The sequence below is a fragment of the Cucurbita maxima genome, unplaced genomic scaffold (genome assembly GCF_002738345.1).
Source record: "Cucurbita maxima cultivar Rimu unplaced genomic scaffold, Cmax_1.0 Cma_Scf00014, whole genome shotgun sequence".
NCBI classification, from domain to species: Eukaryota; Viridiplantae; Streptophyta; class Magnoliopsida; order Cucurbitales; family Cucurbitaceae; genus Cucurbita; species Cucurbita maxima.
Window position 1 is genome coordinate 689926 of NW_019272030.1, and position 15559 is coordinate 705484.

Sequence of the window (15559 nt, forward strand, 5' to 3'; positions counted from 1 at the left end):
TGGACTTGTAAATCAAAGCGTACTCTCAAATTTTTCTACTCTACAAATTTTGTTATAGCTCAACGATCAACCAAGCATTAATAATTCTCGTGCATATTAAGAAACTAATTTCTTAAACGAAATATAGAATCAAGAAAATAAGCAAGTGTTCGAAATCTCACAAAATCTTAAACGACAGTACATTACAAAAGTACAAAATGTAAAGGGAAGAAAATGAATCAGATTCTGTACGTGTTACTCTCTCATCTTTAACACGATCTCTAGAATCTCACCGTTTTGAGAAAAAGTTTAATAGAAATAGAAAACCCAATTATTTTATCCCAAATTGAGTAATCCATTATTTGGATTTGTTTAGGTGAAGTACAATAATAATTTTGTAATTTTGATAAATTTGAACAGGTGGAGTGGGGCTTTGAATATGTCTCAAGGCCCATGAATTAATTATTGGGCCTAAGAAAACTGACAAAATGTGTGGGGATTGGAGCACCATCTGATGAGGATCAGGTGGCCCAACACAAATCATGATCTCATATCTTCCATTGTACAAACTGTACATCGGGTGTACGCAATCACTACTCTCCTTTCTGACACCATTGAATCTCTGATCTTTATCGCTATCACAAAAGTTTCTTTAATTTTATTTCGCTCTATCGTCGGCGGAATGCAAGCTGTATCCAAAGTTTCCAAACAATGGGTCCCGCCAAAAGTTTCCATCCAACACCCCTTTCCACCCTCCAATGCCTCCACTATAATTTCTTTGACAAAAACTACAGAAACGACACCTAAGTAAATGAGAGGTTCATGAATGAACTGAAACCATGTCTCAACCAGAATGATTACGAGGATATGATAACTAAGAAATGCTCAAAAGAAATGAAAGTTGTTATCTATGCAAACATGGTGCACATTTCTTTTCAGTGGCTCAATGAAACTCCATGGTTAAACGTGAGCAAATCTATGTTATGGAACGTATGTGAGTGAGGACAAAACAAACTGGAAAGACTCATGTTGGTCTATGTGGATAGTCGACGTGAGAATTGGTAACGTGGCCTTGTCGCAAAGGAGGCAAGGGAACACTGACGCCATCAAGTGTCGAATTTGAATTCAAATACTGAACATGGGTCTTTACACGATCAATTTCATATGAACATGGTCTTGATTCATCAGGTATCTTTTCTTTATTTAAACGTCATAGATAACCCAATGATAGTAAATCTACGTGACTTAATTCAACGTAATTAATTATTAAGCAAAATGAGTAAGTTATGGTAAGATTTAGAAAAGAAATGCAGAGATATTAGTTGTAAAATGAGGAATATAATATATTTTATGGATATAAAAATATGGGACAGAAATGATTAACGTGGCATAAAATTATTGGGTAGGTGGAGTGGATAGAGTCCAAGAAAATCAATGTAACAAACATTATTGTTGTTGCAATTATAGAATCCCAATTTACCGCTCGTGTTATATTTTTTGGACATTCTTTTTTAAATCACTTTATAATTTAATCAACATTCTAATATAGGTTGTGACAAATGCCACGTGTGTTTATTAAATGAAATATTATCTTTACAAAAATCACATGCATCACCGACTAATCCCCTTGCGTTTAGAATTGGGCTGCCTTGATCACCACAATTTCCCAATTCTTTGACTCTCAAAATTAAATTTGGTACTTCTTTGACTCTAACCTCTCTAGACCCTTACAAGTTTTTTTTGAACATATTTGGTTACTACCTAGCTACCGTTCTTATAATTAAGTCACCAAAAAAATAAGGTATACTTTATTGATATAAGTAATACCCTTCAATTCTTTCAAATATTTATGAGCTGTTCCATCTCCAAGATCACTATTATTAGTTCATTCATATGATTCTCCTTTGTTCGAGTGTCACAAAGACACATTCAACGATCATAAGCTAATTTATTATAATGAGCTATAAAATTGGTTCTCAAAACAAAATATAATTTGCAAATATAATAACTTTTTCTTTTTATATCACACGTAAATCTTTTTTGCATTTGAGTTTCTAAGTTTAAAGACTCGGACATTTTAATTTTTTTTACGTTTTGGAGAATCTTAATTATGGGCATTTAATTTTGTTTGATATGGTGGGTATTGTAAGGATAAGGTCAAACGGAATGTGACCAAACTTAGAGGAATGTATTATTATGTCTAAATCAAGCCAATTTTTGTGTAATCTTAAAAATGTGTGGGCCAATTAATGATATGATTTATAACCAACCAACCCCTAATAATTTAATTAGTTTTCATATCTATCCACTTATCCTTTCCTAATTCTCGAAACTACTTTTCGAGGTTGATGAGTTTATTATAGGTATGGATAGTCTAAAAGCCATTAGTAGGTTGGTTGTGAATACCCCGTAAAATCATATGATTAATTCTTTTTATATATATATAAAAATTCAATCAACTTAACCCAATTTGTATGGTTTGAGTTGAATTATGAACTTTTTAGATTTGGTTGAGTTTAAATAATTAAAAATTTTATTGATGGAATGGTAAGATATTATTTGTATAATAACATATGAATTAATATTTTAATTAATTTTGAAATATTATAGTTTTGAAAATGGAATTTTAGAGAGGGAGAGAGAGAGGGTGTTTAGATAGATGAAATGTCACATCTGTATATGGGGGATGGAGAGCCAAGTTGTGGAGGGAAAGGCTTAGAGAAAGGGGACCAACACACCAACATGATATGAAAACCCTTGTCATACTTCATCAAATTCAACCTGGTTTTTCTCATTTCACCCTTAATAATGTAACACTTGAGTTTTGGCCATGATTATTATTATTTTTTTTTAATTTTCGGGATTGAGATCTTAGAGGTCAATCTTTAAGATGACTTAGAAGCTAAAAATGTTGAGAAGTGAAAGCTGAATATAACTCGGTGAGCTTAGAATTCTAGCAAGAGCAGCAAGTCCAAGTAAATCAAATACGAAACAAATATCTAACTCATCAAAATTCTCTTAGAATCGAGAGTTTTCATTCCGTACATGTCATATCATGAATTAGTAATTGCATCCAATCTCCAAAGAAATCCCAATTGTTTCCAACTTTCATCCTGCTCCGCTCAAACAGTTACATCAAATAAAAGAGTTTTCACTTTCCAACTGGTTCTATAAAATATCCGACTACTCTTTACTCAAGTTCGGAAGAAAATTTTCATACTCCCATAAAAATTATATAAAAAACAGTAAAAATTTGAGAAAAAAATGGTGAAACAAAGAAAGAAGAGAGAGGAGAGAGACAACTAGGGTTAAAACCATACCACGTGCTTGTATATGACCACGTAACCATCGTTTTCATATTTATATAATGAAATGAAGTAAAAAAATTTCATTTTTATACTATATATTATATTTATAAAAGACTGGAAGAAGATAGTAAAAAGTGTTTTTGTGCTTTCTTTTAACCAATGCAACTCTACTTAGTTTAGATTACATATTTAGAATCATTCAAACGAAACATGATAGATTTTGCTTGTGGAGTGATTTAAATCTCAAACAAGTGTATTGACTTGAAATATTTGATCGACAATGTAATCTGAATCTTACTTCTTTTGGGAGTGATTCTTGTTGTTTTGAGGTTTTTGGATATATTTAGATCTAAAGGTCTTATTGTTCAACAATGTTGTTAGATCAAATTATCAACCGTTGCAATCATTTGGAATGAGATCAAATTGGTTTGAGTCTTTTTTGCATTAGTAAACTAAGGGTTTGCATATCCAGATGCTTATGAGAGTTCTTAGATTCAACTAGACAGAGATTCCTTCCCAACGTTCCTATGAGACATACACATGTATACTTACCTATCTTTTATGGTTAACATACATGGCTTCACGATATTGGGTTAGCACAACTTAAAGAACTTAATTCACCTAATGACATCAATTAATCCAAACCCTTAGCTCAAAAAAATTTGAATTGACTAAACAATGGTCATGTTGACCCCAAACACTTCCAGACACACCGAGGAAAGGCGTCATATTGCACTAAGTCATGTCGAGCTGAGTCGAAGCCAAAGCTAAAGAGGGGGTGCAGGTCGTGGTCGGGTTGGGATAATTAAACAGGTCGGGTAGATGAGTTAGTCATGTGCAAGCGCATGGGTGTCGAAGTTGAGTGGCTGGATCAAGTGATGCAGGTCGTGGATCGAGTCAGTTCAGTTGAGTGTTGGACAAATCTAAATGAATATATATAGTAAAATTATGTATAGTTATAGATTTAGAAATTTAATGGATATTTTCCTTTTAATTTATTTTAATTAATTTTATATAAATATTTTTTCCTAAATTTCTTTTAATAAACAATTATATATATATATATATATATATATATATATTCTCCTATTTATGTGTTTCCTTAATTAATATTAATCTCTAAGGCCCTCTCCAACTTTTGACATACCTAAATAAGTTTATGTCAGGGAAATTAAATGAAAACTTTAGGCTTCTTTATTTTTTATATCAATTCCATTCCATGTGCGACATTATAAGTTTGACTCTCATTTAAGCCATCAACAAACCTAGGAATTTGAGAATTTGGTTTGAATTTGGTTTGAATTTGGTGAGAGAGAAAAAGGGTTTTTATTTAATGGCGGATTTTAAAAAATATTGTCTTTTTTAACCTCTTTTTGTGCAAAAGGTTGAGAATCATTAATGGTTCCTTCAAATGCCAACTTATACTTATTTCTTTCCATGCCAACTCACTTAGAGTTGTATTTGAACTCAATCATTTTCGTTTTCTTTGCCTCATTTTATCATTAGAGGTTTCTACACCCTTATAAGAAATGTTTCATTATCTTCTCTAACTAATCTAAGATCTCACTGTTTCAGTATGATTTATTGAATCATGTTCGAATGCTAAAATCCATCAAATTTTAAAATTTTTTGTTTATCCAGACAAACACAACAACATATGAAAGTATAGTGTTTCTTATTTATGTATCTATGATTTTTTCCCTTAAATAATCAATATGGAACTCCGATAACCTTCCAAATATGTATACCTATCCCTTGGAAATTATCTTCAAAATGAGGTAAAATATTACAAGAATTATAAAACAATGCTCCTTTAATTTGAGTTTACTCCATCGTTGCATCTAATTAAATTAATTTAAATTCCTCCCGATTTTTAATTAGGAAAAAAAAAAAAAACGTTCATTTGATATATTTACTTTCAACCTTCGTCATGGTAGTGATTGTTAGTCTAGTTTTATTCTCTTCTTGTTTTCATGTGTTATTATTTTATCTCATAAATTGAAATTAAAAAAAATATAATAATTAAGCCAATTAGGTAGAAATCTAAATATCATGTAATTAACTTAATTAATTATATAATTAGAGTCATCTCTACGATAATTGAGATCGAAGGTTCGATCTCCATCTTTTATTAAAAGAAATTTAACTATGTGAATTGAAAATTCAAATAAAAATTTAACCTAGATATGAATGATGTGATGTTTTTAAGGTCTTATTTAGAAATTAATTGTATTATTAACGTAGGTTGAGCTTTCACTTTGGTTTAGATAATAACGTTTTTTTTTATATAATCAATTACTAATTTTACGTTACTTGGGCGACACAAAATTAATCATTCTTTCGCAAAATTTTATAATTCTTTCACAACCCTTTGAATTTTTTTTAATTTCTATAATAATTATTTATTTGATATCTAAAACATTACAAAAAAGAAAATTAAATCAAAACAGCAAGATGACTGACTATGAACTGATTTATTTATTATCTCAAAAAAAAAAAAAAAAAGAAAAAAGAAACTGTTCTACTAAAGGGCCTACTCTCAACACATCCACGCGCCCGTTTAATATTTGAAATGCATTCGCTTTTATTATTTGACAGTACAACTCACGCGCTGGGTTGAAAAGCGGTGATTGATTTTCTCAGCTATTTAATATAATAAAAATACTAAAAAATAAAATTTATTTTCCTTTTTTAATTAAATATTATGTTTATTTTTAAATTTTCAAGTGCACTGTGACTCACCCAAAAACAAAACCCTAGAAATTTAGAAATTACAAATTTGGCTAAAATGCACCACCAAATCTGTTACCGTTAACTGCACGTCGGTGCATTTTAGCACAACCTCCAAATTCCAAAAGGTTGCATCTTTTATTTATCCACTTCTTTGCTTTGCTTCGGTTCTTCTTCTTCTTCTTTTTATTATTTTTAAAAGCTCTCTTTTTTTATTTCTGCTGTAGTTTTTCCTTTACTTATATATATATAATCTTTTTTTTTCTAATAATGATGGCAATGATTTCTTTCCCCTGATACTTTACCCATTTCTCTGTCTGTCGTTTTTCTCTGTTTTTCTGTGCTCTTCCTTTTGGGTGTTTGCTTTGAGATTTTCTTTACCATTCTTTGTTCAATTTCTAGCTGGAAAGAAGAAGGGTTGTTGAAAAGCCAAGCAAATTTGATAGAGATATGAAGATGGGCTCTTTGGTGGCGGAGAAGTGCCTTTTGGGTACTCAGATCTGATGGAACAGAGGTTGTTTCAAGAATGTGTCCTGTTTTCTTCCTCTGTTTTTGAGTTCATTCTACAATCAACACCCACTTGACTCAACAAGTGTTTGAGGAATTTCTGTTTGGGTCTCGAGAAATTTGGGGAATTTCTTGAGCGGTGGAATCGAAATCTGTAGAAGAGAAAAGAAAAGAAAGATGTTGGCTGTTGGTAGCCCTTTTACCAGTCTTCACACGAGCTCTAGTTGTAATGCTTTGCTCAGGGAACTTCAGGTCGGTCTCTTTTTCTTTTTACTGCCTTCTTTTCTCTCCCACTTTTCATTCTTTTGTTTCTAAATCTGCTTCAACAATGATGGGTTTGTGAGATTCTCAGTGAAGGGCTCATGATGGGTTCTTTGGCGGCGCTATGAGCTACCTGCTGCTAGCGCTAATCAATCTTTTAGAAACATGAGAGACTGATTTTGTACTTTTTTGAAAATTTTTCTTTTTGGGGTCTTCTCCCTCTCTGTTTCTCTTGTTTTGCTTTGTCCTAAATTTCTCTGTTTCAGTTCTTGAGCTGGTTGGGAGGTAGTAGTTCGATGTATTTATGTTTGTAATTCACCTCAATTCTTATGAGTGCAGCAAATATGGAACGACATTGGCGAGAGTGAAGCTGACAAAGACCGCATGCTCCTAGAATTGGAGATGGAATGCTTAGAAGTGTACCGGAGAAAGGTGGAGGAAGCTGCAAATGCCAAGGCGCGGCTCCATCAATCCGTTGCGTTGAAGGAGGCCGAGGTTGCAACATTGATGGCTGCTCTCGGTGAACTATCTTCTCCGGTAAAGATTTTTGTTCCTCATAGCTTGGAGCACATTTAAGTTTGAGTCCTAGTGATTGTTCTTAGTTTGTTGATGACCGTTTTGGTGGCAGAGTCAAATTGAGAAGAGGTCCAAAACATTGAAAGAAAAGCTTGCTTCTGTCACTCCCTTAGTAGAAGAATTGATGAAGAAGAAAGAAGAGCGTTTGAAACAATTTGCTGATATAAAAGCCCAAATCGAGAAGTTCAGCGTCGAGATCTCGGGGTATAGCAACCATCTTAATGATCACATGAACATCAGTACTTTAAGCTTGGAAGAAACAGACCTGTCTTTGAGAAAGCTTAATGAGTATCAAACACATATTTGCACCTTACAAAAGGAGAAGGTTTGGATATAGAAACTTAAAGATATAATATGATTGAGGGTACTGTCATAGTTTTGAATTGTTTGCATTTGTCATGAAATTCTTTGCAGTCTGATCGACTTCATAAGGTTTTGGAACATGTTAGTGAGGTCCATTCTCTCTGTGGAGTCCTTGGTTTGGATTTCAGCCAGACCGTTAGCGAGGTGCATCCGAGCTTAGAAAGAACGAGCGTCGAACAAGCTACAAATATCAGCAATAGAACATTGGAAGGCTTAGAACACACCATTCTTACATTGAAAACAGAAAGGAAAACTCGAATCCAAAAGGTAAAACTCGTGCACGTCGTCGCTCGAGATTTTTTGTCATGTTTTTTCAACTAAGTTTATAACTTGCTTCAACCCTGCAGTTGAAGGACATTTTAACATCATTATTTGAGCTTTGGAATTTGATGGATTCTTCACATGATGAAAAGCGTAAATTTTCGCGGATTACTTCCATCATGCGTGTATCCGAAACAGAAGTCACCGAACCGGGTCTTCTCTCCACAGAGACAATTGAACAGGTTTGAAACATTCTCAAATATGATTTTCATGGCGACTTCGAAACGAAAATTCTCATATTTTGATGTCTCTAGGCATCAGCAGAAGTTGAGAGGTTAACTCAACTAAAAGCGGGTCGAATGAAACAACTCGTACTGAAGAGGAGGTCTGAGTTAGAGGAGATTTGTAGAATGGCTCACATTGAAGCAGATCCTAGCACAGCTCCAGAGAAATCAAATGCTTTGATAGATTCAGGTAATCAAATCCTACATTGTTCATCAATCGATTTCTCGATCACGTCGTCAGGCGAGATAGAAACTTGGTTAATGTACATGCCTTTTGTGTTACAGGACTGCTAGATCCTTCTGAGCTCCTTGCAAACATTGAAGTGCAAATCGTCAAAGTGAAGGAAGAAGCCACCAGCAGAAAAGAAGTAATGGATAGAGTAGACCGTTGGCTATCAGCATGTGAGGAAGAAAAATGGCTTGAAGAGTATAATCAAGTAAGCTGAGTATTTTGGTTTGGTTTTGCCTGCAACATCAGAAAGATGTCGATTACTTTACGAACTCTTCTTCTTGATTTGCTTATCTTCGAATGTGATTATTTATGCTTGCTCTGTTGCACTAACATCTTGTCATTCGAGTCGCAGGACGAGAATCGTTACAATGCAGGGAGAGGTTCACATGTTAATCTGAAACGAGCAGAGCGAGCGAGAGTGACTGTTAGCAAAATCCCAGGTATTTTACCCAGGAAGTAATTTATCTTCATATCAGGATGAACAATTAGTGGAACATTCTGTCCTTAAACTTAGTTGGGTTGATCAATTTTAACAATCAAGTGGTGTTTGTTTTCAGCTATTGTTGATAATCTGATAAACAGAACTTTGGCCTGGGAAGATGAAAGGAAGACAATGTTTCTGTATGATGGGGTAAGAATTAACCATCTGTTTCTTTTGGCATCTGCTGCATAATTTGCATTGGAAAGCTCATTAGTTCATCTTCTTTCAGGCGAGATTGGTGGCTATACTTGAAGACTATAAATTAAGTAGACAGCAGAGAGAAGAGGAGAAGAGGAGACACAGGGTGGGTACTTTTATTTATGTTTTTTTTTTTTTTTTAACTATCAGGTTAGTTCTCTCTTTACTCTCATTTCCTGAAAAGAAAGTGTTCCATTCTCAGGATCAAAAGAAACTCCAAGATATGCTTCTCACTGAGAAGGAAGCAATGTACGGATCTAAACCCAGTCCTCGGAGGAGCAACAGCTTTAGGAAGACGAATGGATATCGAGCGAATGGGAATGGATCGATGACACCCACACCTCGTCGAAACTCTGTTGGTGGAGCGACCCCAGAGATCTTGACTCCTAGATCATATTCGGGTCGCCAAAATGGATACTTCAAAGAAATGAGGAGGTTGTCTACTACACCATTGAACTTTGTGGCAATGTCCAGGGATGATACAATGTCATATGCTTCCATTTATGAAGGATCTGACACAGGTTCCCCTCCCCAGAGTTAAATCTCAATGCATCATGGTATGTTATACTCACTGCTCATTTCTTTTGTTTTAATGCTTTTCATATATATATATTTTTTTTTTAACGTTTCAAGAAGGATAAAACATTTCTTTTCATTTCCAATTTCGCTCTATTTGTGAATGAATTTAGCTTTTAACCAGGAGCTCGTATATCATCTCTGCAGGAAGGATGTACCGGTCACAAACTGGATATTCGTATAGATGAATCAGCAACCTTGTGAATATGAAACAAATTATAAACTGATAGAACGACTCGAAGGAAGGATTGCGACTAACAGGTCTAGAAGAAGGCTTAAAAGACGGTGTTTTAGTAAGCAGCCAGCCCCGTATGTTATAAAATAGGTAGGGACAATAACAGATAAGTAGCTCAAAACCATGCATCTAATGTCTTGTATGTTGAAGAAATAGAAAGATTGATATAATAGGGATTGCGACCACAATGTTCTGTGGATTTTGTTAGTGTTTCATGAGTTCGGTATATATTTATCTCCCTCAAACAAAAACAACCATTTGTTTTAGATTGTTTTATCTTTTGGAGATGCATAATAATTCAGGTGCGTTTTAGTCATGCTGCTCTGGTCGATCCCCCTCCCTCGAACATAAGTCAGGACTTGACATGCTCTGTTCCATTTCTACCGATTGCCCCAGACAGGTGCAATCGCAGATAATCAATGGGAAACTACCTTATCTAACAAAGCTCATGATAATGCGAGCTTGCTTGGTCAGGGAGAAAGACACAGGTCTAGGAGGACACTTCAACTTTGCTTCTACGGGAGGATATGTAACAGCCAATATCCAAATCAAGAAAAAGCAAACCAATAACTTCACTCCAGATAACTTAAAGCTTGTTCAACAATTTCTTGGGTTCTGATAAAGCAATTCCAAAAGATCTAAAATGAAATCACCCAATTGTTGATTTGAGAGTTTTCAGAACATTGATAACTTAAAGATGTTGGTTCTGTGTTCTTCCTTAGCCCTCCCCTCCTTCACTAATCGTCAACAAGGAGGGGAAAGTGACACAAGCTCCAATAATAGCTAGGAAGATCTGATACTAATTTTCAACATGGAACAAAGAATATGAAATACTTTCAAAAGGAATCTCAAATAAATGGAATTTCATCCAGATAAATTCCTTGGTTTGCTCGCACGTATCACATAAGCTAAGGGAAAATAAATAAAAGAACTTCAGTGTCCAAATATTGTAAACAATTATGACATGTTAATAAAATTCATGAACTACAAACTACCAGAGCTCTGCAGAAGTATACACAATTCAAGCAGACGACGTAACCATGAACTTACCAACAGAATTAGTCTCTACCTGATTGTGACGAACTTATTGGTACCATGTCTCGCCCAGTGAGTCCTCAAATCGATTGGGTTCGCAAAATTATAGCCATCAGCTGCTAGTTTCTCGAGTACCTTCTTAAACGCACCCTGACTCATTTTTCTCCCAGCTATCCTCGCACCACGTCTTTTGTCACTCATGGGCAAAGGATAAGTTGATATATTGGTAGTGCAACAAGCAGACTGCCAACCACCACATCCCCATCTGTAACATTGATGAGGAGCTCCAGTGCAGGAGCAGACAGGGATTGGAATACCTGAAATGTCCATATCAATCCCATTTATAACAAGATCAATGTTCTTCTTTGGTGGTTTCACACGCTGCACAGCAGCAGTGCTAGTATCTTTTGGTTTCCTCGGTTTTTTAGCTTTGGGGGTTTTGGGGCCAGCCTCATTACTCTGTCTTTTCTTTGCTTTCCCACCTTCCTTCTTCACTGGAGGCTCTTCAACTCTACTTCCTGCCATTTCATCTCTAGAAGAAGAGGGTGGTTGCAAGATCTGCAAGGAGTGAGCTCCTGAAGTCTCTGGAATAACAGGGTAATTGTGATTGGCAGGTAACATATTAAGAAACCTATCTCTGGGGTTACCTCCCCAATTGTCCCTCACATAGTTCATATGTACCGGTGCTTCAGAAACGACGCAATCCCGAGGATGAAACGATCCATTAGCATTAACCATAACAGAAGGATCACGGCCTGGTAAGTAGTGTTTTATATCCCGCTCAGACATAGTGGACATGAGCTGCAGGCCAAGATGACCTTTGAAGGACGGCTCATAATATCCCCAATTGCGCATGTTCAATGCATCATCATCCATGAGAACTACATGTCAAACATAACATCAATAAGAGAAAAGTCCTCAGGTTTTGAACCTTCCCAATAACAGTATTTGGATGGCGATTGTTGAACCACATCGTAATAATGGCTTTGAAATGAAGACAAACAAAACAAAGAAAAATAGACACAAAACTGGAAGGGAAAGGAAAAGGAGAAGTAACAGGACAAGTAAAGAGAAAGGGAACGATGAAAAATTGGTATGGAAAGATCTAGAACACTAATTTTGTAGATCGATCTTGTTTCTAGATATTTGGTGATTAAATAGGATTCCAGATCTATCATTCAATTCAACAGAGACGACGAGAGAAAAAAAATTACAATCAAGAAAGTTAGGGTTCGGATCTCATTTCCAAGGTCCTGAACACGAATATTCGAAGATTACAACCAATTAAAGAAAACAAAGACTTGTTCTCATTGACAACATGGGAAGCAAAACAGAAGCCCTAAACAGAGATCCAGAACAGTGAAAAAAAAACCGTGGAAGTAAAGAAAACATCAGATCTCAGACATCCATGATGCAGAAATCGGAAGAAATTAGGGTTTCGAAAGCAGGCAAATCTCAAAAACCACAGATCTGAACAAAATAATAGAATAGAAATCTGGTATTCAGAAAAACAAAAGAAGAAGCAAATGCATATTTATATTGGTTTGCAGATAACAAGCGTAATAGTACAAGAAGGACCCTTATATTCAAACTCGAGAGAAATAGGAGGGGAGAGAGAGGGGGAGAGAGAGAGAGGGGGAGAGAGAGAGAGGGGGAGAGAGAGAGAGAGCTTACTTGGGTGGGTGTAAACGGTTCTTTAGGGTTTTGCCCTTCTGGAGAGAGGAGAGAGGAGAGAGGAGAGAGGAGAGAGGAAAGAGAGAGAGAGAAGAGAGCTAAAAATGGGTATCTATCAAAGAAGTAGTTATCGCTTTAAAATAAGAAGAGAGAGGGAAGGATAAGCAAACCAAAGTTTATATTTTTTTTTTATATTTATTTCTTATTTATTAACAAAATTAATAATTAAAAACAAAACAAAAACAAAGGGCTATCTACCATGTTGTCATGTTTGGAAGTAGAGGAAATTTTGCACATGAGACAACCCCATCTTTATTATTTTTATTCTCATTTCATGTCCCCCCTCTTCTTTTTCTCTTTCACTTTTAAGGCTATCTATATCTATATATATATACATATATCCCTTCTCCTTTTTTTCCAACCAGATATTACTAGTCGAGTCAATAATATTATGGTGTAATTATTGAAAAAGTATGACATATCTAACGTTCTAATGCTTTGATATTAGTGGTGTAGTTTTAAATATCCACCTTTTTGTTATTTGTTATTATGTGATTGGATTGCTTAAATTAGAACAACTTCGGGTCTAAACATTGATTTTGACCTTTCATTTTGTAATGTTGGTGTCATAGTGATGCAATAATAATCATACGGCCTTTAATTTAATTTTATTTCTATTTAGAAATAACGGACAACCCCTTTTCACAGTTTAGGCTACTCCCATTTTGCTCGCCACTACCACAAGAATCACTTTTTCTTTCTTTTCCTCTAGCTACTAAGATGTTTCAATGCATGCCAATGAAATCCTCCAAAAAGTCTATGGAATTGGCCCTATCGATGGAATCTCATCATCCATACCTAAGAAATTGATATCATAGTAAGAACTAGCATTCATGTTCATGTTCAAACTCAAACTCAAACTCGGAGCATGATCCTACTAACTAAAGCTTCTCTATTAATTAACTAAAGTTCTACACAAACTTTAAAGTTTGTAGAATCATGCTCTATTTTCAAGATGTTTTCGCTTGAAAGTCATTCCAGCACTGTCCTTCCAAACTACATAACAGGACGTCTACTGAGTATAAAATCTGCTGCTCCTTTACAAACTCACCATGGTTGATTTGAGAGAGATTCAGAATACCTACCAGAAACCATATGCACATAACAGACTATTCTAACCACTGTGCATAACCCTGTAATTTTTCCACAAAACAAGTAACCATTTACTTTGTGTACCCTCCTCCTCTAATCCTCCAGTAATCAATCAACTCTACATTTTACAACAATGTACACGCAGTTTCCAAAAAATCTCACATCTACCCAATGCATGAACAATAAAGAGACTCAATTTGAGATTAAGACAGCCCTGATGATAAAATATTGCTGGATTTCATAACGAACTAGAACAAATTTCAGAAACGAGTTTTACAATGTCATGACAACCAGGCATCAGATCCAGCATTCATGTTTCAACTTCTAATATGTATGCATTACAACAATATACACCTGCCAAATTCTAAATAATCTTCTCAGATAATCTAATTCATGACCAAAAAAGAGACTCAAATTAATACATTGTTGTTATTCTTTATTCAAATTTGAAGTACTCGGGAATGAAAAGGTTAAATGATAATTAGATAACTGATCCAAGACAACGATTGAAAGAAAAAAAAAACATTAAAAAACAATCCAATAAATCACGAACTACTACTACAAAGCGAATCAGGATTGAAGAGGATGGAAATTTCCAAAGTTCATGAAGCCATAAACTATCAAGAGCAAAACTTACCAGCTAAAGACACTCCAAGATTGCTGCAAAAGGCCACAGATATATACATGTAAAACAGACTCAGCACTCTACCATCATACCTTGCTAATCTACCTGATAGTGACAAACTTGTTGGTCCCATGCCTTGCCCAATGGCTTCTTAAATCAATTGGGTTAGAGAAGTTATAGCCTTCAGCTGCTAGTTTCTCCAAGACCTTCTTAAAAGCACCTTGACTCATTTTTCGACCAGCAATTCTTGCACCTCGCCGCTTCTCACTCATGGGCAAAGGATGAACAGATAAACTTGTGGTACAACAAGCTGATTGCCAGCCACCATATCCCCATCTATAACACTGGTGAGGAGTTCCAGTGCAAGAGCATACAGGAATTGGGATACTTGATATATCCATATTAAACCCATTTATAACAAGGTCCAGCTTCTTTTTTGGTGCCTTCACCTGTTGAACTGAAGGATCATTATTCTTGGGCTTTCGAGGCTTCTTTGGATTTGGGGTTTTGGGAGCACCTCCATTCTGTCGTTTCTTCGATTGTTTAGCTCCCTTCTTCACAGATGGTTCTTCAATCCTAAGGACCATTTCATCCCTTGATGTGTCGTGTGGCTGTAATATTGGCAAAGGTTGCGGGGCTGAAGTTTGTGCAAGCAGAGAATAACTTGTATTCGGAGGTAACATATTGAAAAACTTGTTACTTTGATGATTCATCCAACCATCCCTCGCCCAGTTTGTTGGTACTGATTCTTCAGAAACAACAGACTCCCGTGAATGAAATGCTCCATTAATGTTAACAATAGCAGAAGGGTCGCGTCCAGGAAGAAAATGCTTCACACCTCGCTCAGCAATTGTGGATATGAGCTGCAGACCGAGAGGCGGTTTCAAGGATGGTTCATAGTAACCCCAATTACGCATGTTCAACGCATCACCATCCATTGGAACTACAGAGGCAACACAATAAGCAGAGATTAATTACACTTAAGACTCGAGAAACTCCCATGTCCAAAACATATCAACAATAGCATATGAGACCGAGAGAAACCTTGCAAAAAAAAAAAAAAAAAAAAAAAAAAAAAAAAA

At 35.4% G+C, this 15559-nt stretch overlaps 3 protein-coding genes across 4 annotated transcripts in view; 1 reads left to right on the forward strand and 2 right to left on the reverse strand.

Moving 5' to 3' along the window:
- The first annotated feature begins 6254 nt into the window (after positions 1-6254).
- Positions 6255-10288, forward strand: LOC111489085 (65-kDa microtubule-associated protein 6-like). The gene is made up of 12 exons (XM_023137115.1): positions 6255-6776; positions 7125-7322; positions 7414-7686; positions 7776-7991; positions 8072-8227; positions 8300-8459; positions 8555-8706; positions 8854-8941; positions 9059-9132; positions 9212-9286; positions 9383-9737; positions 9904-10288. Exons 1-11 carry the CDS (start codon positions 6702-6704, stop codon positions 9719-9721), a joined length of 1806 nt encoding a protein of 601 aa, XP_022992883.1. The 5' UTR covers positions 6255-6701; the 3' UTR covers positions 9722-9737; positions 9904-10288.
- Positions 10289-10839: 551 nt separating this feature from the next.
- On the reverse strand, positions 10840-12833 carry LOC111489086 (protein BASIC PENTACYSTEINE2-like). Its single transcript, XM_023137116.1, has 2 exons — positions 12701-12833; positions 10840-11907 (listed from the first exon to the last, which is right to left on the reverse strand). The coding sequence occupies exon 2, from the start codon at positions 11900-11902 to the stop codon at positions 11057-11059; it is 846 nt and encodes a 281-aa protein (XP_022992884.1). The 5' UTR covers positions 11903-11907; positions 12701-12833; the 3' UTR covers positions 10840-11056.
- A 1474-nt stretch (positions 12834-14307) lies between these two features.
- LOC111489312 (protein BASIC PENTACYSTEINE2-like) overlaps positions 14308-15559 on the reverse strand; it is a 2312-nt gene continuing 1060 nt past the window's right edge. The window contains exon 2 of one of the 2 annotated variants that reach the window (XM_023137462.1): positions 14308-15420. In XM_023137462.1, coding sequence (XP_022993230.1) covers positions 14579-15415 — 837 coding nt within the window. In that variant the 5' untranslated portion in view covers positions 15416-15420 and the 3' untranslated portion in view covers positions 14308-14578. Of the gene's footprint in view, positions 15525-15559 lie in introns of both variants that reach the window. The other variant, XM_023137461.1, reaches the window with a different exon arrangement.

What these genes read in the sequence shown, in the direction of transcription:
- LOC111489085 (XM_023137115.1), top strand. Translation starts at nt 6,702, where the DNA reads ATGTTGGCTGTTGGTAGCCCTTTTACCAGTCTTCACACGAGCTCTAGT. An exon ending in GGAAAACTCGAATCCAAAAG is followed by an intron (nt 7,992 to 8,071) that starts GTAAAACTCGTG and finishes TCAACCCTGCAG; the next exon opens with TTGAAGGACATTTTAACATC. An exon ending in GACTGTTAGCAAAATCCCAG is followed by an intron (nt 8,942 to 9,058) that starts GTATTTTACCCA and finishes GTTTGTTTTCAG; the next exon opens with CTATTGTTGATAATCTGATA.
- LOC111489086 (XM_023137116.1), bottom strand. Translation starts at nt 11,902, where the DNA reads ATGGATGATGATGCATTGAACATGCGCAATTGGGGATATTATGAGCCG.